Source organism: Muntiacus reevesi, chromosome 2 (assembly GCF_963930625.1).
Source record: "Muntiacus reevesi chromosome 2, mMunRee1.1, whole genome shotgun sequence".
Lineage (NCBI taxonomy): Eukaryota > Metazoa > Chordata > Mammalia > Artiodactyla > Cervidae > Muntiacus > Muntiacus reevesi.
In genome coordinates, this window is record NC_089250.1 from 123525765 (window position 1) to 123550212 (window position 24448).

Consider the following 24448-nt stretch of genomic DNA (forward strand, 5'->3'; position numbering starts at 1 on the left):
AGCTGAGACCTGCGTTGGCCGTGTCCTGGAGACAAGCCTTGCTGATGTTTCCTTACTGCGGGACCCACAGTGACTGACTTGGGTGCTGTGTAATCTGAAAAAGCACTTTCCCCATTTTCTGGGAAGACTTTGCACCTATTCTGAGAGAAGTGCTGTTATTCCTACTTAATAGGGGATCCTGGAACCAGGGAGGTGAAGGGGCTTGGCGGAAGTCAGTCAGCGTGTTAAGGGTAGATTTATGAACACCACCCCAGCACCCCCACCCCCCTGCCCCCCCCCCAACCTCAGCCCAGTGCTGCACGTCCAATAGTTCTATTCTGCATCTACACTGTGTCTGCTCTGCCTTCTGTTGAGAAAGTGGGGCAGGCTACCGCAAGTCAGCCCTTCTAGTCTTTGTTTCTCAGTGAGATGGAAGTCAGGACGTCTTCATAAGGACAGCAGTAGATAAGGATGTGGTTTAGTGTTTTGGATTGAGAATCAAATGGAGACATGGTGCTTGCCTGCTTTTGAGCAAGGTGCTGCTTTCTTGCCTGGTCCGTTGACAGAGATGAGGGCTCTGGTCTATTGAATGACCTCATCCAAGCCTGTTTTGGAGGGTAGGGTGGGGTCAGCAAGAAGAGTGTTGAAGAATTTTACCTTGTTAACCTAGGTAAGTTCATAACCACCTAAGCCTCTAATGTTTCATACGCAGCAGACTCCCTTTACTGATAGCAGCCACCAGGAAGTCTTAGTGTTGAGTTGCTAGTGTTGAGTTGCTCAGTCATGTCTGACTCTTTGCAACCCCATGGACTGTAGCCTGCTAGGCTCCTCTGTTCGTGGAATTCTCCAGGCAAGAGTACTGGAGTGGGTAGCCATTCCCTTCTCCGGGGGATCTTCCTGACCCAGAAATCAAATCCAGGTGTCCTGCATTGCATGAAGATTCTTTACAGGGAAGCCCACCAGGAAACCTAGAGGTTTCAGAATATCACCCGGAACTCCCAGTGCCCACCTCACGAACAATGCCATAGCAGATGTTTATTAAACATCTCTTAATAAACTGAGATGTTTACTAACGGGGTCTGAAATCTCTGAGATTGTGCTTCCCAGTTGCTTACTGAGACCGAGTCATCCATCTAGCTCAGCTGACTTGGGCTGAGAACAGGGTAGGAGCGTCGTGTTCCCTAGAGGCCTGTGCAGTGAGGGTGTCTCTGCCCATCACCTCTGCCCCCGCCCCCCATGACCTTAACTTCTTCCCACTTGGGCTCCCTGGGTGCACAGCAGGCCAGCCTGAGAACCCTGGCCCATTACGAATCCAGCACAGTCCCTGCCTATACATACCCATGATCCACATTACTCATTCTCCCCGGACGGTGACTCCTGAAGTTCCTCCTTGGTGGCAGCTAAAGAAACAGCTCTGCAGCTTCCACCTTTGAGGGCTTATGAGAATATTCTTTCTCACTTGGTTTTATAGAAGAACTGTCCCCCCCTACCCCCATCCCCAGGAAGGAGTCTGCTTGTTTGGGACACCTGCTGCGTTTAGGCACCACACTGATACCAGCTTTTGGTTGGCTATTTCCATTCATTTGCGAAATAACTTGTAGGGAATATGGAAAAGTGTACAAGAATAAGCACATGTTTCTTACCTAAACCTCAAAGCATGTGCTCTGAGGTTTATTCTGCAGAACCCTAGTGTTGGCTCACACACACAAATGGGAAGCATTTTATAATATGATTGCTCATTAATTAAGATTACTTATGAAGAATAACATGTCTGTTCTGCCTTGCTACCACCTGAAGGACCAGAGACCACTTTTTAGAAAAATATATTGCAGTTTCCTTAACTGAATATTTGATTCAACTTTATTTGTTCATTCTGGGTTAACTGTCACTTCCATGGCCCTGTGGCACAGGGTTGACCTGTTCCCTGCCCACTTTCCTATCTCCCCTCTTTCCCCTGCTCTTCCTTCCTTCTCTCCCATTTTGAACAAACATACATTTCTCACCTCTTCTGCTACCAGTCACCAAGCAGGCCAGAGCCATGTCTCCAGGCTGTGTGAGTCCCCAAGGCACCGCCCCGTGGCTCCTGCACACAGCAGGCGCCTTGGCATGTATGTTGGCATTCACGGCTGAAGATTGTCGGCTCACAGTCTCTTTTAGTTTACATCATCTGCTTGGAATCTTGAGGACCCATGTGGTGGGGATACAGGGAGCCCTCAGTGATGCTTCTGGAATGAGCATCACTGTCCCAGCCCCGCTCTCCCTGCAGTGAGCACAGAGCCGCATTGTCTCCCTGAGTGGCTCTGTGACTCCTGCTGCCTGGCGCCAGCCCTGGAGCACGCAGAGAATGCAGCCTGCTGCCCAGCGCTGCTCCCACCCTGGGGGTTCGCCACCTCGCCTTCCTTCCCCGCTTCCTTTCCTGAACACTCTCAATTGGAGTTCGGGACCATGGCGGTCGTCAACACCTGCCTTTGAGATGCATAAGCTGCCAGAGCACCGCTGGGCCTGCAGAGCCCTCTCCATCAGAGAGGAGATGGGCTGTGACGGTGTAGAGTGTAGGATCCGGGGTCAGGAGCCGAAGAAGCCCCAGGACTTCTGGGCTGATGCCTTGTGTGAGGTGGGAGTGACGATGTCCTTCAGGGAAGCACAAGGACTTCTCCGATCTGGGTCCAGGAGGGAGGAACCTGTGAGGGCTCGAGGCAGCATGAGCTTCATCTGTGCCACCCTCATGGTCTCCACAGGACCTGTCCTGCTGCCCATTGGCCCCAGACCCCCAACCACCATGGGGATGTCTGGTAACCCCTGAAGAGCTGACCTGTGAAGACCCTGAGCTCCCCCGAGGGGCCCTGGACACCAGGGAATTCCTGGCAGGACCATATATCTATACAGACTCCTTGCTGAGCATCCCCCAGGCTGGAAAGAGCAGCTCAGAAGAGGCCGGGGCTCGCGAGGGAAGAGAGGAAGAGTGGGGCCTCGGGGGGCGGGATGATGGGGGTGGTGTCAGAGGTGGTCTCCTCTGGCTCGCTGTCCCCATCGTCCGGGCCTTCTGCCAGGGCCGGGATGATTTTCACCACGCTGTCCTCAAAGTGCACCTGCTTCTTCTTGGCCAGCGAGTCAGCTGGCTCCAGAGTCAGCTCTGTCAGGGTATCCGGGCGTCGGAGGGCGTTGGGCTTCCTCGTCCCCTTCAGGATGCTCTTCACGTGGATGAAGAGGGAGCCAGGTCCCTCCTTGAGGGCTCCGTGGAAGGTGTAGGTCTGCTCGGTGTCCCCAGAGCCGGTGGTGCTGACCACACTGCTGGAGGGGTCTGTGTACTGCTCTGGGGGGGCCAGCACCTCTGCTGCAGCTTTGCTCTTTTTCCTCTTGCTCAGCAGGAAGTAGGCCAGACCGGTGATGATGAGCATAGAGCCTAGGAGAGATCTGGGAGGTCAGAATGCTGGACACATCCTCGAGAAAAGCCAGATGCCCACCATCCCTGTGCAGGCAGCCTATGCAGCCACACTTAGGCCCCCAGTGCTCCAGCCTGCACACCTAACTTGTCCTCACACACCCACATCAGACCCTGTGGCAGGCTGATGCCTGGCCAGCAGGGGATGTCAGCAGGGCCAGTCTATGCTGGGGTCTTCACCGTGACCATTAGCCAGGAGACCCCTGCCTGAGACCCCCTTCGTGTAGGAAGCTGATCCTTGTGTTGTTCCTGCCTGTTCTCCATTCACTGTGCTCAGCCTGCCTCTCAGGGATGGCTTGCTGTGTCTGGACCTGCAATGCCTTCAGCAAACCTGGACTCTAGGTTGGATACCAGGATCTGACTGCTGATCGGAGCTTCCTTCTGTTCCCAGAAGTGGGGACAACCTCCTTTACTACCACCTGCCTCCAGTAAACACAGAGGAAGTTGCAATGCCCTTTGGGTGCAGCCGGCACAGTATTCACTCCCCTCCTGGCCCCTCATGCAGACTCCAGGCCAGAGGCTCCTCTTTCTCCTGCTGGGAGCCCCTCCTGGTCCAGAGGAAGGGGTGAAGGTGGCTCTCCTGCCTTCCAGGGCCAGAGTCTCCCGTGTATCTCACTCTTTCTAAAGGTAGGAGGTTGTGGCTCACTCTGACCTTGGCCGTGCTGAGTCTGACTCTACTGAATGCTGCCTGGAGTGGCCCTGAGAGGTGAGGATAGATCTGAGAGGCTAGGGTGGAAACTACAGGGAAGAAGAGGAGGCTCTGCCTTTGAAACTCATTTCCAAAGGCAGTCAGCTTCCTGGCATTGTAGATGGGTATTGAGGAGGGGTGCGGTTTTCACAGCTAGGGAGAAGAGAGAAGTGTCCCAGCAGAAAAAGGCTTCATTGAAACGCAGGAGGTAGAGGCATCCATTTCCGAATTCTGAGATCAGAAAACTGGGCTGGCTAGCAGGGTGAGTAGAGGGGGATAAGTAGAGGGGTTTTGAGGGCCTTTGGGGGTCCCATTTAGTGTGCCTTTCAAACCAGCTGAGGAGTTTGGACCTGAATGGGTGGGGGCTAAGGAGACACAAAGGTTTGGATGGAGAAGTGATCATCTCGCTCCCTCTGAAAGCTCAGATCACACACAAGAATAGGAGAAAAGGTCGGTTTGCTTTTGTGGGTATAACCTCTGGACATTTACAGGAAAAATGCGTTTCCTGGGATGTTCCTGCCTCTTGATAAATTCTTCATCCCTACAGTCTATGCCAGGAAGAATCAGTGGGGTCCTAGAGCCGGCATCACTGGAGGCCCATGAGAGGGGGATTCAGACCCTTCTGCTCAGAGCCCACCCTCGGCTGTAGGCCTGCCTGCCTCCACTACCTCCTGGAGTTCCTACCTGGGATGGTCACGTGCCAGACCAGGACAGGGTGGAGGAAGCAGGCCACCGACAGCAGCATGTAGGCCAGGAACCTCTGGAAACAACCCAACCAGTGGGCCGTCTCTCTTGCTCTGTAGGCCAGGGACCCTGGCTGACACCTGCGGGGAGGAAGTCCAGGATTGGCAGGAAGTAGGGAGGCGCCCGGAAAAGTCCCAGCAATGTAAAAAGCCCTCAGAGTCTGGGACTGGGTTTCATCATGGCCGTGTTCTCTGCAGTGGCCTCTGGTTGAACTCCTAGGAGGCGAACTCCTCACTGTGGGTTTCACAGTTAGGGGGCCTTGCCCGAGCCTCTCTAGAGGGTCTCCAACAGTTTTTCTGAAAGCCCGTGCAGTCACGGCTGTCTGGTCTAGGCGGAGGAAGGTAAATGCTCTCAGGATGCTGCAAAGGCAGTGGGAAGAAGAGGAGGAGACCCAGGGGCACCTTGCGAGCCCACAGTGCAGTGGAGAAGGTGTGCAGCACGGGGGACACTTGGATGGGACAGTTGTGAGGGTTGTGCATTGTACAAAGGGCCTGGACACATGGGCGACAGGGCTGGAATCCAGCTGTACCCTGCTCAAAGGGGCCTTGCCTAGACATGAGATGGCATCGGCTTAGAGGGGCTTCTATGTTAACTGGCACGCAAGGACCAACAGGTGGGCCTGGTAGAGGGTCTGATGCTGAGCAGGTTTCCTTAAGGATGCTTCCTCCAAGTTGCAAAGGAAGTTAGTGTTTGCGTTTAGTTCCCCCTCCTTCACCCTCTGAATTGGCCTGAAGCGGACTTTGCGCACAGCCCAGGCTCACTTTGCAGGAACGGTATGCCTGGGTTATGTGGGACCAGAGCCTTCTGCCATGGTCCACTGGTGCCCCCTGGTGGTCATTATTTTGTGACAAACCCAGGGTGGGAATGGAGGAAGTGGAGAGGGTAAAATGCCTCTTTAGGGTAAGGGCAGCACCCTCCCCTGCCCTGAGAAACTGCAAGGGTCCCTCAGCAGTGGTGTTCAGCAGAAATGGGGGAAGACTTCTGCCTCAGGGTTAGTGACCCTGGGAGGCAGCCAGTGGTCTTGCAAGATGCCAGGACAGCTGGATTTGAAGTCTGACTCTTCATGCTGATCGCCTGGAGACCCAACTGTGTAGGTTCTGAGAATGTGGCCCAGGACGAGTCCTTGGCCACACTGACGACAGCTTCTGTGAGCTGAGCACGAGTGGGCAGAAGTACAGGCTTCTGTGGCCATGTGGCCTCCCAAGACCCTGCAAGGTCTGCAGGCCTGCCCCACAAATGGGCCTGGAGGCCAAGGCCCTGACTCGTCTCCGCGTCCCGGCAGGAGGCAGAGTCAGTTCTCAAACCCAGCTCTGCATGGTCCAAGCTGGCCTTCTGTGGGGTTCTGCCCCTTGGTGGCCGACTCAGAAGGCAGGTACGGTGACTGGGTGTTTCTGGAGGATGAGGATGACTCTGCAAGTGGACTCTGGGGGGAGTCAGGCCCTGATGAATGTGTCAGTCCACTTCCAAGTCTGGGCTGGGGCTCACTGCAGGTCGGGAGGGAACCCATCCATTGCTGCTTCGGGAGCAGAACACTTCGCAGTCGTGTGCTCATGGGTGGAGGCATCTGGGGTGTCTGGGACTGGGGGTGTTGGGGGAGCTCCAGAGGCTACTTACTGGAAGCAGACGGACAGCAGCTGAGCCACAAAGTAGGCCCCTTCGCTCACAGAGACGGCAGCTCCTGTAAACCTGTGTGGAGACAGGTGAGGGAGGCCAGACACACTCTTCACATTCCTTGGGAGTTTGCTCACAACACCTTGGCCTCCTGGGCTTCTGTGTATAGCTGAACAACTGACCAGGAGTTTCTTGACCGAATCCTGCCATCCAGCCAACAGCGATGCCAGGCCCTGTCCTGGGCTGGGCTAGGCCTTGGTAGTAGGGGTGGGGTGGAGGCTGGGGCCCAGAGGTAGGTGAGGAACCTACAGGCCAGCAGGAAAGACCACCTTGACCCCCCACACTGCTGCTTGGACACTGGCAGGCATATGCATCCACCCAGGGTCACTAGGACTGTGGACTAACTAGGCAGCCATGTGGAGAGAGGGAAGGCCTGCCCTGCTTCTGGGTTCCAGGAAGACAGAGCACAGTGGCCAGGTACAGGCTCAGTAAGACATGAAGGGCCTTCGGAGCCAGGAAAAGTCGCTTCTGTCTGGCGGGGACTCCAGGCTCGGGAGTTACGCAGGGCAAAATGTCAGGCTCTGGGAATGCTGGAGTGACTGGGAAGGCTCTCTTGCACTCTACAGGATGGAGTAACGGCTTAGAGGGGAGGTGACATGGGTGAGTTTGATAAAGAGTCAGAAGTTCCTGGGGTACAAACTGAGGGATAAGAAATAAGGCAGAGGCCAGAGGATGACAAAGGAGTGTAGGCTGGAGGCTGTGGGATCCACTGAAGATTGTCAGAAGGACCTGGTTTTAAGTGGCTAAAGTGGTAGAGTGAAGGTGGACCAGAAGGAGAGAATGGGATTGGGAGCTAATGGGTGTGATCCATGTATTAACAGCAAACCAAGGAGGTTGCTCTGAGGAGCAGTCCTGGGGAGGTACAGTGATGCGGGCGGGTGTGGAGAGGAGCAGGTGGGGGCAGAGGATGCAGCCTGGTGATGCTGCAGGCAGATGGGTGGTTCCTCAAGGTGGCCTGCTGAGAAGCTAGGTTGTCAGAACCCGCAGGGAGGGGAAACTAGGCTCTCCTCACCCCTGCACAGGTTTTTTTTTTCCCCACTAGAGGGCATTTGCAGAGGCAGCTGGCAGATGAGAAAGACAGAGGTTGAGAAACTAAAAGGACCCAGGTGGATGAATCTGAGCCCTGCTGGTCTTGGACTTGGTGATGTGGGCTGAGCGGCTTACTCCTCTGAATTCTTTTAATTTGCAAAACATACTATATAATGTGCACTTCTCCTATAACTTTGTCAAAGGTAAAGGACATAATGCAAATAAAACATGTAACTGTGCTTGGCATACAGAGGAGCTCAAATAGAGAACTGATTTGAACTTGATTCCTGTCTCTCTAAAAAAAGAGCTTGCTTAATGTTTGCTGAATAAAGAAATGATTGATGAGATGGATAGATGGGTGTATGGATGGGTAGGTGGAGGAGTGGGTGGGTGGATAGATGGATGGGTAGGTGGAAGGATGGGTGGATGGATGGATGGATGGATGGATGGAATGCTGATTGGTTGGTTTGTGGGATGATCTGTCTAAAGTCCTTTCCAAACAAGAGGATATTCTAGAAGCCCCTGTTACTCCTTTCACCTTTGGGACAGAACAGAGCTTGCGTAGGATGTGGGGAGGTGCTGTGGGTGAATCTCAGCAGAAGGATTGGGGTAAGCTGGAATAGAACATCCTGGCAGGGAGGGGCCCACGCACACATACTCACAGCAGATAGAAAGCCAGGCTTTTGAACTGTCCCCGGAGGAAGGTCTCAGTGCCCACGCCGATCAGCACTAAGGGAGGAAGAAGAGGAGGGAACGATGGGCCCGGGTGCTCCAGCCGTGGCAGTGCCTTGTGGAAGCTCCTTGGCCATGGAGTGAGCCATCTCCTGGGCACTGGGAGCCAGGGGAACTCTTCTCCATGTGGCACCGGGAGCTGTGGCCGGGAAGGAGGGCAAGGAAACTTCTGGATTGGTCTCTGGGAACTGGATGGGATTTATGCAGAAGCCCAGAGGCCTTTTAATCCAGCCTCCCCAGAGAAGATGCCTGTCCTCTTCCACATTGGTCATGATGCCCTGAGTGTCCCCCGAAAAAGTCTACAGACAGGCCCTGAGCCCCAGGCTCCACAGCTATCCTCCACGTGTAGTGGCTTCAAGGGCCCTCATCATCCTATAGGCCCATGGGTGCTGTGTGTCTGGGCCTCAGTGCTTGGCTGTGGGACCTGCCCCACCCCCTTCCCTTGCCCAGATCGCTGTTCTTGCTGTTTTCATGGCCTCATTTTCACTTGCTGATTTGGCGGTTGCATCGAACACTCTTGGCTCATCGTTTTGGACCCAGTGCTGATGAAGTCCGTGGGGTTTTGCTCAGACACAAGATGCGGCTCAGCCTCCTCTCGCCTCCTATCTTTTCTTGGCAGCTGGTGTTTGGGCTCAAATACTTGAACTCCCATTTGTCTGGGGTGAATCCATCTCAGATCCAGCTCTGCGGACTTGCTGGGTCCTGGCTGTCTCCTCACTCTCATGGCTTCACTCAGACAGCCGTGGCTCCAACCCATTTGCCCGAGGAAGAAACGACACAGAGAGCATGCAGCTTGTCTGGAAATGTTCTTCCCACCGTAGGGACCCAAGAATCAGATCTCTTTCTGGCCCTACCTGATTACAGTCCATGCACCCTACATTACAGTCCTTGCATCCTATGTTACAGCCCATGCACCCTACATTTCTCTCTGTAGGCTCTGATGACCCACACTGGTATTTGCCAAATGGTGACTTCACCTCATCTGCTCCCCAGAGAGTTAGGGCTGGGCTGGGCTGTTCTCAGCTGCCGGTGCATGGCCGTTTGTCTCTGCTGCACTGGGGGCTGCTTCCCTGGGCAGTGATGCCTCCCTTTTCACTGGCGGATTCCCTGTGTAAGCTCCCATACTTGGGTGACCTGAGCTCTTGATCCACTGCAGAAATTCTGACTTTTGACATGCAGGGTTCAGTCCCTCACTTAGCCGCCAGCACTTCCACCCCTCATTTCGTGGTGGGATGCAGAAGTACTTTAGGGAGAAGGGGACAGAGCTCTTCCATCTAGGAAGGGGATAGCAATGTATCCTTGGGGATTGGGTTCTAGTGTGCCCTGTGCTTGAGGTCTAGAGTGGAGGAGGACCCCATGCCTCTGTCCTCATCAAGTTCTAGCTGCCTTCTGGCTTGTCCCAGGTTAAGAGTCAGGGATACCCTGCAGCTTCATGCCCCTCCGCAGTGTTAACATAACCTGTAGGGCACTCAGTGGATTACACACAATGGTTGTACATGTCTTGGTTCCTGCCAGCAGCCCCATGACTCAGGGAGTTCTATGTGCCCTCTTTTACAGGGATGGAGATGAGGCTCAGCGATCTTGCGTAGTTCTCCCAAAGACACATCTAGAAAGTAAAGGATCTACAAAACAAAACTGAGAATTCTAGCTCCAGGCAATGGACCATTTCCTGGTTCCCACTGTGGACCTGTGTGTGTGTGTGTGTTACGCAGCAAATATTCTTGTATTTAGTTTTCACTATGCTTTCTGTCCTGTTTTCAGCATTTAGCATTTATTAACTTATTTAAGGGGCTGCCCAAGTGCCTCTAGGTCAGGAAGATCCCCTGGAGAAGGCAATGACAACCCACTCCAGTATTCTTGCCTGGAGAATCCCATGGACAGAGGAGCCTGGAGGACTACAGTCCATTGGGTCACAAAGAGTTGGACATGACTGAAGCGACTTAGCATACCACACAGCTTATTTAGTCCTCACAACAGTTTTATGTGAAAGTACTATGTTACCCTTATTTTATGCAAGAGGTGATGGCGGCATAGAGAGTGTAAGTAAAACCAACCAATCAGCCAACCAGTCGTGGATGTCTAAGTCAGATCCTGCATTTCAGTTTCACATTTGCCAGCAAATAGTTCTGCTGATCTTTCTGAGGACTCAGTGAGTTAATTAATGCCAAGCACTTCACAGGGGCTCAATGAAATCACCAATTTCTGGCACAAGAATACAGCCCAGCCCAGGTAAGGATCTTCTCACCCAGGGCCTGGGGGAAGGGACTGTCTGTCCAAGGCGATGCTTCTGGTTGTTCACCTCTGGGGTGAGGCAGGGCCTTCATTCACCTCCGTAGTCTTTGTACATTTGCACTGGCTCCTGGTGGATGACCAGCAGATGGCAGGAGAGGTTCTTGGGAACTCAGTCCCTTTCACTAACTTGTATCCTTTTGATGTCTTTAAACAGAGCATCAGTAGTCAAAGGGGCATTTCAGGAACACTCTAGAGGCAGTGCGGAGAAGGCAATGGCACTCTACTCCACTCTTGCCTAGAAAACCCCATGGACAGAAGAGCCTGGTAGGCTGCAGTCCATGGGGTCACGAAGAGTCAGACACAACTGAGCAACTTCCCTTTCATTTTTCACTTTCATGCATTGGAGAAGGAAATGGCAACCCACTCCAGCGTTCTTTCCCTGGAGAATCCCAGGGAGGGGGGAGCCTGGTGGGCTTCCATCTATGGGGTCACACAGAGTCGGACACGACTGAAGTGATGCAGCAGCAGCAGCAGCTAGAGGCAATGCTTGTTTGTAGCTTAAAAAATGAGAATAACAAAAAAAAAGGAGAGAATAACAGGGACTTTCCTGACAGCTTAGTGGTTAAGATTCTGCACTTCCAATGCAGGGGGCGTGGGTTTGAGAACTGGTTGGAGAACTAAGGTCTGCCATGCTGCTTGGTGAGGCCAAAACAGAAAAAGAAAATTTTAAAAAAGAGAATAACAATAGGAAAAAGAGTGGGTTGGAATTCTGGTTCTGAGTGGGTAATTGTGGATAAGTAATTAACCCATGGGGCTTCCCGGGTGGCGCTAATAATAAAGAACCTGCTTGTCAATGCAGGAGACATAAAAGATGAAGGTTTGATCCCTGGGTTGGAAAGATCCCCTGGAGGAGCGCACGGCAACCCACTCCAGTATTCTTGCCTGGAGGATCCCATGGACAGAGGAGCCTGGTGGGCTAGATCCATAGGGTCACAAAGAGTCAGACGTGACTGAAGAGATTTAGTACACATGCCCGCACTTAGCCCATCTGATCTGGGTTTGCCATGTGTGGAATGTGTAGAATTAGTTATATCTCCCAGAGTTGTTTCTTGGATTGGGGAAAATAATGGGTTTTGTGCTGAGAGACGTCAGGTGGTCCAAACACACGAGCATCTTCCTCCCTCTAACTCAGGCCTGTTCAGCTCTCCCAGCCTCCAGGTAGCCGATTTTGGAGCAAGGGAAGTGAGGTCACCCTTCCAAGAGCTCTCAACCGACAATAAGCATGCTAATTCTTCAAGCCCAATTACAGAGGAATGGCCTTTGGTTGGAGGAGTAGAGCAGGGGGCTGGAGTTGGGAGCATGACCCCTCAGGCCAAGAGATCCATAGGGGATTCTCATGGGAGGCTTATAAGGCCCTTTGACACTGGGGCCAAGGGTTCCCCTGATTGATCCTCTTAGTTTTGGGGCTCATGCTCTCAAAGGCAGACCATTGACACTGAGGCAACGCTGATCAACGTGAAACTTTTCCTTTCCTCTGTACCAATCTGTCTGCTTGTGGCCTTGACCCTGCTTCTGCCTGGCCGCTGCCTGCCCAGGCTGCATGGTGTCTCCCAGCAGCTATTCCTAGACTGTGCTTCCATCTCATCTTCTGTGGTTTTGCAGGCTCTGACTCTGAGTAAATGGGCCAACCTACATCAGCCGCTCACCCCAACAAATGACGCTGTGGCTCTCGCCAGGAGCTGGGGACGGGGACAGAAGAACTGATGGTTTGAGAATGAAGATGGGGGACAAATGCCATCATGTCTCCTGAATCAAGACTTCATTATAACAACATCCCTATAAGAAAAAATTGCCCCAGAACAGCCTTGATTCTGAGATGCATCGTCCTTTGTGCTGCAGGTGGTAGCGGTGCTGGGCGGAGTGGTATGTGGGCTTTTACATTCCCACTGAGGGGCCTTAGACTCCTTCCATCCCTCCCTGTTACCCATCCTGTAGGATCTTCTTGCCCTGGTCCCAGCCCAACAGAACCACTTTACAAGCCCACCCTGACACAGTCCGTCCCATCCCTTCATCTCACTTCACCTCACAGTCTCCGGGGAGGCATCTTTCCTGGAGTCTTGTTATAACCAGCATCTGTGGACAAGCCTGGCCTCTTTATCTCATCCCCTGGCCTCTGGTTTCTTTCCCTCTTGTCTGGGCTGTATCCAACCACAGTACAGTATTTTCTTCTCTCAGAGGCCAGGGCTTTCTTCTGAGTTGCTGTCCTGAGCTGTTTGTTCTAATCAGCCTTAGCATGGATCAGAGATTCTAGGCCTGTGGTGCAGGCCTGGGCCAGGCACACAGCAGAGCATCTTCCAGGCATCTCAAAGCTCTGGTCCCAGAGTGTGGTTGGACAGAAGTGTGGGTGCGTGTGCTGGGCTGCGGCAAAGAGAATGGGAGGCTTGATCAGAAAAGCAGAATCCGGTTCCTCACACAAATGGTAACTCCCTTGTCTGCTTCCTATTCCAGAAAATGAGGATCATAAAACATGCATAACAGGCTATGAGCCTCAGTCTTAGTAAATTATAGAGTGTTGTGCAAATGTAGTTGATGGTTAATAGCATTATTAGGAGAGGCGGGGCATTCCCATCTGTAGCCATGGGGAAAGGGGAGGGTTTATTCTCATCCTTTCCTTCCATTAATACATGTTTTTATTGTAGCTCATGAGCTCTTCTCTGTATACTAATGTTGCTCATTGATTTTCGTGTCTCGCAGGTCCCTTCTGCAGTCTCAATTGATATAAATGCTCCAAAGCCCCATCTACCGTTACCTCTCATGTGTAAGCCTCTCTGCGCATCCTGCTAAGTGTCCATGTGCTCCTGAGGATGGGGCCTTGTCTGGGTTAGGGTTAAGGCTAAGAGGCTATCTCCACAAATTCTGATCTCCGCTTCCTTTGCTTCAGGGCCAAGGTCATGGCGGGTTGAAGCTTATCTGTTTTGACTCAGCCACTGGGTTGAGTTTTGACACCTGTCTTGCATTCAATGCAAGCTTCCCTGGTGGCTTAGACAGTAAAGGATCTGCCTGCAATGCAGGAGACCTGTGTTTAATTCCCTGGGCTGGGAAGATCCTCTGGAGAAGGGAAAGGCAACCCACTCCAGTATTCTTGCCTGGAGAATCCCCGTGGACAGAGGAGCCTGGTGAGCTACAGTCCACGGGGTCACAAAGGTTTGGACATGCCTGAGTGACTGACACTTTCACTTGTATTTGCATTTGGTGTGGTGTCCTGATGAGAACACAGGACACTTCTCAGAGGTCACTAGGGGCCGTGCTCACTGACTTTCCATGCCAGGCAGTGGTCTTGGCCTTGGATGCCCGGGGAGTTGGGGGAGAAGTTCATACTCACTGCTGCCGAAGGTACCTCTTAACACCCCACGTTGTATTTATTGATCTTCTTCATCCACAGCTATGGCATGTCTCCTGCTGGTCTTAACGTCTGTAGGGACATCTCTGGTAGGGAAACACTGATCTGATGGCAATGGCTGGGGATGGTTCAGAAGGGGTCACAGCTGACTGGAGACCTGAAAGCTAAATCTGCACCATTTCTAAGAACCCAGAGATGCAGGAACTAGCTGCTAAGAATCCAATGAGATAATAAGGTAGTAGTTGCAAGCTTCTTGACTCAGAAGGAGTTGTGGCAGATTCTAAGTATGCCGGGGAAGTTTGGTCGGGTGTTGAGTGCCATTCAACAGACACCTAGGAACCAGGGTTCAGAGACACTATGAGAAGAGGCCAAGATTTTATAGAAGAAAATTTTAGATATTCAGTTAGAAGAGATTAGAGTATAGGGTGGTCCTTAGAGCCCTCCATCAGCACCCACATGCCTGCTTAGGGAGAGTGACCTGAAGGCAAGAGGGTCCTCTTTCTCTACCAGAGTCTCTGTCTTAGACTATAGTGGATCATCCAAGAGGTCTATTTTGTCTGGCCTTGTAGACTGGCCAAAGTGCCCTGGCAGGTTGCGGTGATGCCTCCCCAGTCTTCATCCCCTTGGTATCCACACCCTTTGTTATATGCCAAGGCAGTCCCTTGCACTAAAGAGAAGTCTGTTTCCTCACCCCTTGAATCTGGGCCCCAGCAGTGTGACTTGCTTTGGACAACAGGATGGTCAGGTAACAGGCAAGCACAGATGTGAAACAGACTTGGGCACTGGACCTACCCTCCTATGTCCCTGCCATTTTCATAAGCATGTGTCTATGCCAGCCTGCTGGAGCACAAGGGGCCTTATCAACCCAGCCGAGGCGAGTCTAGATGAACCAACAGCTGTCTGATCCTCAGATAAGTGAGTGCACTCAGTCTACATGAGCAGAGCCTGCTAGCCTACTCACCCAGATGTGTGAACAATAAAAGCTTATTTCTGGGGACTTCTCTTGCCGTCTAGTGGTTAAGACTATGCTTCCACTGTGGGGGATGTGGGTTTGATCTCTGGTCCAAGAACTAAGATTCTGCATGCCTTGCAGACACACACACAAAAAGCTTATGGCTGTATGTTTAAGGTTTTGAAGTAACAGCATTATTTTAGCAATAGATAGCTGACATATCTACTACTAAAAACAGCCTTATTGTGGTACAATTAACATGCAATGAACTGCATGTATTAAAAATGTGCAACTTGCTAAGTATTAATATATGTATATACGAGGGAAATCATTATTCTGCTCAAGATAACGAACATATTTATCACCCCAAAATTTCCTTGTGCCCTTGTCTTACCCTCCCACCTTTGTATCCACTCCCTTGCGTACATTCTTGCTAAGTCGTTTCAGTTGTATCTGACTCTTTGAGACCCTGTAGAACGTAGCCTACTTCTGTCTCCTCTGTCCATGGAATTCTCCAGGCAAGAATACTGGAGTGGATTGCCGTGCCCTCCTTCAGGGGATCTACCAAACCCAGGGATCAAACTTGTGTCTCTTATGTCTCCTGCAATGGGAAGTGGGTTCTTAATCACTAGTGCCACCTGGGCACCCTTGTTCCCACTCCCAGGGATCCACTAATCTCTTTTCTGTCACTCGATATTAGTTTGCATTTTCTGGAAGTTTATTCAAATGGGATCATACAAGATGTACTCCTTTTTTGCTGTCTACTTTTATTCATCATAATTATTCTGAGATTTATTCATATTGTAGTATCAATTATTCATGCTTTTCTATTGCTGAGTAGTGTGGATATACACTTTGGTTTATAACTTATCTGTTGATTGGTACTTGGGTTGTTTCTAGTTTGGGCTATTACAAATAAAGATATTATGAGTCTTTTTGTACAACCTTTGTATGAACATAGACTTTCTTTTCTCTTGGAATAACACCTGGAAGCAAAATACCTGGATCATGCAGTAGGTGTATGTTTAATTTTTAAAGAAACTGCCAAACCATTTCCACAATGAGTATATCATCTTAAATTTCCATCAGTAGTGTATGAGAGTTCCACATCCTTGCCAACACTTTGGCATTTGGTATAGAAAGTCTTTTTAATTCTAGCCTTTCCAATAGGTATGTGATAGTATCTCATTGTGGTTTTGATTTGCAGTTTCCTAATGACTACTGATTTTTTCGTGTGCTTATTTATCATCGTGTCTCTGTTGGTTTATTTTTCATTCTTTTAACATTATATTTTCAACAGTGATGTTTTTAAGTTTGAAGTTATGCAATTTATCAATTTGTTCTTCTATGAATTGAACTTTTGATATTGTACCTAAAAACATCTCTGCCTAACATATTACTAAGGTTTTATTGTATTGTCTGGAAATGTTATAGTCTTGGGTTTTACATTTAAGTCTAACCATTTTGAATCAATTTCTTTGTGGGCATCCTTAAAAAAAATCTTTTTTTTTTGGCTACACCATGTGGCATGTGCCCAGTCAGGGACTGATCACGTGCCCCCTGCACTGGAAGTACAGAATCTTAACCACTGGGCCACCAGTGGTCTTGTGATTTCTTTGTCTAGTTTTGATAACACAATAAGGCTAGTTCATAGAATGACTTGAGAACCATCTCCTCTTTTTCAAATTTCTAGAAGGGCTATGTAGTATAGTATTAATTCTTCTTTCAGGGTTATAAGATTCAAGGTTAAGAAACCACCTGAGACAGTATACTGCCTTTTGCTGATGACATCCTTTACATTTAAGGACCCTACAGACGTTCACTGATACTGCTGATGATATTGACCTTGATGCAGAATAACATCCTTCTAGTAGAAACCCACAAAAGAAATTTCTTCTAGGTCTTGGTTTCAAGTCAAAATATTTGCTTCAAGTATTTGATTCTTATGCTTTCTTGAATTCAAAGAGAATGTATCTGCTCACTCACTCTTCCATATGGCAGCTTTCCTGGCATTAGAAAACAATGACGATGCCTCCAATTGTTCTCTACTCTTGCTGCACATGCCATGTTTTTATTTTTATCAGATCTTTACCTAGGCCTATGGCAAGCTAGGAAGGCTCAGGGGACAGCCCAGAGTTAGCCATTTGTTTCTGACTACCTTCCTTCTTGATAACAATTCTCTTCAGTTGGTTGCACAGACTAAAGAATAATCTTAAAAGAACTGTTAGCCCATGAAAAATAAAATGAGGCTACCATCTTTCCTCACTACATGTGGTGTAGGAATAATCAGCGTCCTGTGGGGTGATCTCAATGGCCCAAGCTCAAAATGTGAAGAAAAAGATGACTCCGGGTAAAAGCTTTCGCAGAATAGCCCCTTTTTAAAAACCTTTCTAGTCTCAGGATCATATGTTAGCTTGTTCCTTTCCTCTGATCTTTCTTTTCCATCCTGCAAGGAGATCCCACAGCTCACACTGTGCAAACTATATGTCCTACACATTCTTCTAAAATTAGACAGTGCTGAGTGAGAATTTGTGTGGATCATAATAAACTGTGGAAAATTCTGAAAGAGATGGGCATACCAGACCACCTGACCTGCCTCTTGAGAAACCTCTATGCAGGTCAGGAAGCAACAGTTAGAACCGGACATGTAGCAACAGACTGGTTCCAAGTAGGAGAAGGAGTACGCCAAGGCTGTATATTGTCATCCTGCTTATTTAACTTATATGCAGAGTACATCATGAGAAACGCTGGGCTGGAGGAAGCACAAGCTGGAATCAAGATTGCTGGGAGAAATATCAATAACCTCAGATATGCAGATGACACTACCCTTATGGCAGAAAGTGAAGAAGAACTAAAGAGCCTCTTGATGAAAGTGAAAGAAGAGAGTGAAAAAGTTGGCTTAAAGCTCAACAGTCAGAAACTAAGATCATGGCATCCGGTCCCATCACTTCATGGCAAATAGATGAGGAAACAGTGGAAACAGTGGCTGACTTTATTTTTGGGGGCTCCAAAATCACTGCAGATGGTGATTGAAGCAGTGAAATTAAAAGACGCTTACTCCTTGGAAGGAAAGTTATGACCAACCTAGCCAGCATATTAAAAAGCAGAGATATTACTTTGCCAACAAAGGTCTGTCTAGTCAAGGCTATGATTTTTCCAGTAGTCATGTATGGATGTGAGAGTTGGACTATAAAGAAAGCTGAGCACTGAAGAACTGATGCTTTTGAACTATGATGTTGGAGAAGACTCTTAAGAGTCCCTTGGACTGCAAGGAGATGCAACCAGTCCATCCTAAAGGAGATCAGTCCTGAGTGTTTGTTGGAAGGACTGATGTTGAAGCTGAAACTCCAATACTTTGGCTACCTGATGCAAAGAGCTGACTCATTGGAAAAGACCCTGATGCTGGGAAAGGTTGAGGGCAGGAGGAGAAGGGGACAACAGAGGATGAGATGGTTGGATGGCATCACCGACTCGATGGACATGGGTTTGGGTGGACTCTGGGAGTTGGTGATGGACAGGGAGGTCTGGCAAGCTGCGGTTTATGGGGTTGCAAAGAGTCAGACACGACTGAGCGACTGAACTAAACTGAGTGAGAATCTGTGTGCCATGAAGTTTGCTGCTTTAGTCATTGTTTCATTGGATGCTCGTGACCCCAGAAGGCAGATGAACTTGTTATCATTATTTCATAGATGAGAAAACTGACATTTAAAATGATTAAGTGACATGCCTAAGGCCATATGTCTAGTAAGTGGTAGAGAGGGACACAGATTCACCCTCCCAAATACTATGCTTCAGAGCTAGGCACTGGGATATGTGTTTACTAGCTTGTCTCCCTGGTCAGATCATAGAGGTCTCTAGGTTAGAGGTCATACCATTCTAATCTATGTGTCCACATTGTGCAAACTGGGAACTCAGCCAATATTTTCCAGATAAAAGAGTCTTAGGTGGACTTCTAAACTTTTTGTTCTAACTCTATGAAGGAGGAAAGTGACGTGAAAGTGTCTGTTGCTCAGTCATGTCTGATGACCCCATGTCTTTGTGACCCCATGTCTTTGTGACCCCATGGACAATAGCCCACCAGGCTCCTCTGTCCATGGAATTCTTCAGGCAAGAATACTGCAGTGGGTAACCATTCTCTTCTCCAGTGACTCTTCCCAACTCAGGGATCAAGCCTGGGTCTCCTGCTTTGCAGGAGGATTCTTTACTGTCTGACCCATCAGGGAAGCCCCTAATAAGGAGGTCACAGAAATGAAGAAGTAAAGTGAGAAATACTTGAACCAAATTTATTATCTCCCAATGGTGGGAGGGTGGAACAAAGTTGGGAATATTTCATTTTCTCACTGGAATAATCAGAGTAGAAAACAGTCTACATCCACTTATAAGATCTGAAAACAATAAGGTCTTGCTTAGGTAATAAATCCACCTGCAGATTGTTGGAGTGCATGAAGTTTCCCTAGGTGGCAGGAGAAGGTCACAAGGATATACATTTAAGAGGAGTGGATATTAGTATGAAGGGCCCAAGATGATCATCTCAGAAGCATCAGTTGTTTTTCTTCCAAAGGCTTTAAATAGGACTAAAGTCAGATTATGCATTTGCTGTACTCTTTAAAAAATAATGAGAACATCTAGGTTTAAATGCTTCCTTTATCCTGGTCTATATTAATAAGCCAAGTCTCCATTTGAATGGGCTGTGCAAGGCATGGGGCTGTCAGGAATGCAGCTCTGTTGTTTAAGTAGAGAAGAGGTTAATGGGTCAAGAACCTGGAAAAAAACAAAATTCCTAAGTGACCCCAGGTTGATCCCACATTGATTTGTGATAAGCAAGATTTGCTTAAAATGGCTTTATCTCAAGCCCAACTCATCTTCTTGTTGGCTGTGTGGTGTCTTCTTGGGAGATGTGTGCCGACAGCCCCCAGATGCACTTCTCTAGGCTAGAGGTCATACCATCCTAATCCACATGCCTACATTGTACAAAGTGGGAACTCAGTCAATATTTGCCAGTTAAATGAATCCTAGATGGACTTCCAGACTTTTTGTTCCACTGCATCACTGCCCTGTGACTGGGAAGACCGGGCTCCAACCCCAGACCTCCTGTTTGCTTGTGTGTTCAGTTACTAAGTCATGCCCGACTTTTTACATCCCCATGGACTGTAGCCCGCAAGGTTCCTCTGTCCATAGCATTTTCCTGGCAAGAATACTGGAGTTAGCTGTCGTGTCCTCCTCTAAGGGATCTTCCTGAGCCAGGGATCAGACCCATGTTTCCTGAATTACAGGCAGATGCTTTACCACTGCGCCATCTGGGAAGACCAGACCTGCTGTTCACTGGCTGTTTAACCAAACTACCTGAACATTCTAATCCTTCACTTTCTCATTTGTAAAATGAGATTTAGCTCAGCGCTTGGTCCTCATGGACATTGGTAAGTCTGCGGCAGTGACTTTAATTAATAATTGACTTTCGAGTTTGTTGTCAGTCACGTATCTCTGGACACATACATGGAAGGTCCTACTGTGATAATTCCCTCTGGAAATGTGTGCAGATTTGTCTGTCCCCAGATGAGGTTCAGGAGTGAGTTTGGCTGGAGATAGTCATGGTGGTGCTGGTCAAAGCATGCTTGGTAATCATTCAAAGACAGAGCATGAGTAGCTGAAAATATCAGTGACTTTACAGATACAGAGAACAAATGAGTGGTTACCAGTGGGGAGACAGAAGGGTGAAGGGCAATATAGGAGTAGGGCAAAAGAAACACAAAGGGTTATTGTGCAATTATATGCAATCATGTGTGTGAAACTTTTGAAAGTTGTTAAGTACTATAGAATTTAACGAATCTTTCATTCAATAAAATCGATCATATTACACTGAAGATAAAAAGAATGCCAGTCTTTAGATTTAGGAAGTGTTTGGTCAACCTTCCTTTGTTTCAGTGCAACTCTATCCACTCTCGCCATGACCCCACCTGCCTGAGGCTGGGCCTGGTCAGGATGGACCGATGGTGGGGGCACTAGACTGATAGGATGGTCTCAACCAGTCACATGTGTGTCTGTGTGTCTGGTGACACATCTCAGCAAAAGAGGTACTCCCAATGCCTTCCATGGCCAGGGAAGGGGTACAAATGAATGATGCTAGCCAAGTGTATGGTAAATAGGGAGAAGTGAGACTGTGGTGATCTGGCAACTTTACGACTGATCCAAAGGCAAGAATAGTCTCATTTTCTAACTTTAAAAGCACTTCTGTTTGGAGGGAAATCTGCGAAGCCTGTGTACCCTTGTTTGGCAGTGGCAATACTCTGTGTCCACTTGAGGTATGTGGCTGGTTGTAGGGGTGGGACAGCAGTGGCCTGTGGGATCCCTGGACATCTTAGTGGAGCTTCATTTAGAGGGGCTGAATGGGGAAAAAGAGTTGCGCTTAGCCAAGAAGCATCTGCACAGGGCATGCTTTGGCCACAGCTTCTGGGCTTGCCATCCTGGTGTGTGTCCCCAGGGCCTGGTGCCTTCTGAGCTGCTGACAGCCTCAGATCCTTCTGCAGAGGGAAAGGGAAACCCGGGAAGGGCTGCTGGATCAGGAGCTGCCTGGTCCCTGCAGGTGACACTCTGGGTGACCTGGGTCACACGCTTTTCCTAGTTTCTAGGAAACCCACACTCCTCCGCACAGGAGGACCAGCGCTACGCTACCTTTCCCAGGGTTTCTGCAAAGTGACAGCCTCTGTCTCAAGTCTGATTTCCCCTCCAGCAGCAATGCCCCTATTCACAAGGCCTGGACTTCTCAACAGAGGATTTCAGGAAAAAAAAAAAAAGGCTTAAGGGAATAAGGAATTTGTAAATCTTACACATTGGAAATAGGCCAGCAGTTCAGGGATGCTAAAAGAAACTTGAGATTTTCCTAAGATGACTAACACCCCTCTTTTAGCTTCCCACCTACTCCTAGCACTCTAGAAAGCCCCAAAACACCATTTCTGGAAAGCCTGGTCATTAGAAAGCAATATAGTGGCCTGTATTTAACCTGGACCCTATATCAAAACCAAGCGGGAGGCCCGTTCTCTGCATTAACAGTAACCTTCTGCAAGAGATAAGGGTTGTGGTTCAGAGGCACAGTTTGTATGTGTGTAGTGTGTATGTGTGTGTGTGTGTGTGTGTATGTGTGTGTGTGTGTGTGTGTGGTCTATATGTGTGTAGCTGCAGACCCTGCCACTGGCTGAGATAAATCAGACTTTTAAACTGTCTGCAGCTAATCCCTTAGAAGTTTATATACCTCTTAAAACAGCTTCCCAACAGGAGCCAGGCCTCCCCTCCAGGCAGAGTATGACACGGAGAAGTGTCACTGTGATTTCTGACAAATGAAAGGGGTGCATTTTACATATTTGGAAACCAAGACTTAGAGGATGGCAGGGTGAAGTCCAGATCAGCAGTGGTAGAGGGTTGAACCTCAGACACAGAAACCCTTAGGGTTAACCTCCCTCCCCCAGGCTGGATGGTAAGGTGGCTTGGTGCTCTTTCCTCCAGGTGCAGGCCACATGGTGGTTCTAACAGAGGTTGGAGCTGAGGCCTCCGTTTGTGCATTTACCCAGAACCCTCAGCAAATTGCCCAGAACCCCAGAGCAATTCCAGACCCTCTAGTGCCCCTGCAGCATTGGGCTTCTTACCCTGGGAAGAGTCCTGGCCTTTTAAAAAGTTGAGGGATCAGGGTTCCAGGTCGGCTGTCCCCCTGACTTGTAGCATGACCTTGGGCAAGGTCACTACCCCTGTTTGAACTTCAGTGCTCCGTTTTGTAACAGGATGGGTGGGATTAGACCACTGACGACAGCCCTCCGTGTGCTAACTCAGGGTTAAGAAAAGTCTGTTTGCTAGCCTATTACCTTGGGAATGACACAGATCCCCTTGGAGCTCTGAAGTATGTCCTGGGGCTTCTCTCAAGAGGCTTACATCCTCAGTTCCACTTAGCTACGCTCAGTTCATGCATCCTTGATCTTCCAAAACACCTGGCCAGCAGGTCCAGTTATCTTTATCCTAAAGACCAGAAAGCACGACCCCAGAGCACCCAGGTGGCTTTGCCCAGGTCATGCATCGGCTGGGTGACAGGGCTGGGGACTAGCACTGTTTGAGATCAGCTGGGGGCCATCTCCCATTTGCCAAGATGAATGCGTAAGATTGTGAGTAGCAGTGGGAAGGCAAGGACTTGATCAGCAGAAGGTGTCTCTTCCTGGTCCTTAAAGTTCAGTGGGGCCCAGAGCTAATGGTTCAGAGTGCTGCCTGCTCACTTTCCCAACAGAGGTCCTGACCACGCAAGGGGCGCAGAGCTCAGGACCGGGTTCGAGCAGGGGAAGTGAGCAGGCAGAACTCAGGGTCACAGCTGCTCAGGTTCTTCAGTAACCATCCATCTTCCCAGCAAGTCAAGCAGCCCCCAAATCAGGCTGGGTGAGAAAGAGCAGTACAGCATGGGGAACTCTGTCTTCCCCAAACCCATAGTGCTTTAAGGGAAGCCTGAGATCCCCGAGTGCAGCTTCCCTCCATGAAGTGGGTTGTGGCTTGAATAAAACAAGGTGCACTCCATTGACCATTTCCATGTCCATACAGGGAGGAATCCGTTTCTTACATTTGCCCGGCCCTTTGCACTTTCACCTTCAGGTCTCGCCCATCCACCTCGCAACAGTCCCCAAGAAGGCGGGGGTAGCCCCCTCAACTCATTTCACAGATGACGATGCTAAGGGTCCCCAAAGTCACTTGGAATGTGGGTGGCCAAGCAGAGATTCTGTACCATGCCCCTGCATCCCAGCCCCAGGCTCACCCCACTGCACCTGCCACTGCCCTGAAGAGCTGTGTTTCTGGGGTTTGGGGGAAGAAAGTGAAGAAGATGTGGCCAGGTGTTTCTGCCCATCCCCCACTGGCTGGTGCACACCCCCTGGGCAGCCCTGTCTGCTGAGCCTGGCACATAGGGGACCAGAGCTGGGAGGCAGGGTCTTACCTGCAGCGGTGGTGATGCCCAGAAGCCGACAGGTGTATTCCAGCCCCGTCCAGAACACCTGCTGCTTCATGGTGCCGGGGGCGAGGCAGGGTCCCAGCAGGGCAGGCAGCAGAAGCTCTGGCCCGAGAGGCTCCAGGCCGTCTGTGTGCAGCGGGAGGCTGCGGCTGCCAGCTCTGGGCTTGTGCACGCTGGGGCCCTGCCTACCCAAACCAGTCCAGGCCACCTCAGCCTGGCCAAGGTGTGAATAGGGCTCACCTTCCCAGCTTGCCAGGTGCTCGGCTTAATCATTACCTTGGAAGAATGCCTTCACTGCTCAGCACAGCCAGGGCCTGGTCTGGAGCTGCCGCGCGGCCCCAGTGTGGCCGCCTGAGATCCGGCCGATTAGGGCTGGGCTGGAGGCAGCCTGGAGCTGGCAATTAACTGTTTCTGGCTGGGAGGAGGGAATCAGCTGAAGAGCCAGCCCAGGCTGCTCCTTACTGGGCAGCAGAAAGGCCCAGAGAGTCACACCTGGGCCTCAAGCCTCAGGGTCTGAGAGTCAGTGTCTGGTGGTGATGATGTGCACGCAGCTTTGTGTGTGTGTGTGTGTGTGTGTGTGTGTGTGTGTGTGTGTGTGTCTGTGTATG

At 50.0% G+C, this 24448-nt stretch overlaps 1 protein-coding gene across 3 annotated transcripts; it reads right to left on the reverse strand.

Moving 5' to 3' along the window:
• Nucleotides 1-291: 291 nt before the first annotated feature.
• TMEM72 (transmembrane protein 72) lies at nucleotides 292-24203 on the reverse strand. Of its 3 annotated transcripts, none has more exons than XR_010661537.1 (6): nucleotides 23826-24203; nucleotides 8216-8282; nucleotides 6468-6539; nucleotides 4794-4933; nucleotides 1983-3382; nucleotides 292-1415 (listed from the first exon to the last, which is right to left on the reverse strand). XR_010661537.1 is itself a non-coding variant. In XM_065922806.1 (5 exons), exons 1-5 carry the CDS (start codon nucleotides 23893-23895, stop codon nucleotides 2904-2906), a joined length of 828 nt encoding a protein of 275 aa, XP_065778878.1. In that variant the 5' UTR covers nucleotides 23896-24203; the 3' UTR covers nucleotides 292-2903. The 3 variants fall into 3 exon arrangements, 1 of the variants encoding a protein (XP_065778878.1); XR_010661536.1 differs by having other exon boundaries at nucleotides 292-584; nucleotides 1318-3382; XM_065922806.1 differs by having other exon boundaries at nucleotides 292-3382.
• Between the last annotated feature and the right edge of the window lie 245 nt (nucleotides 24204-24448).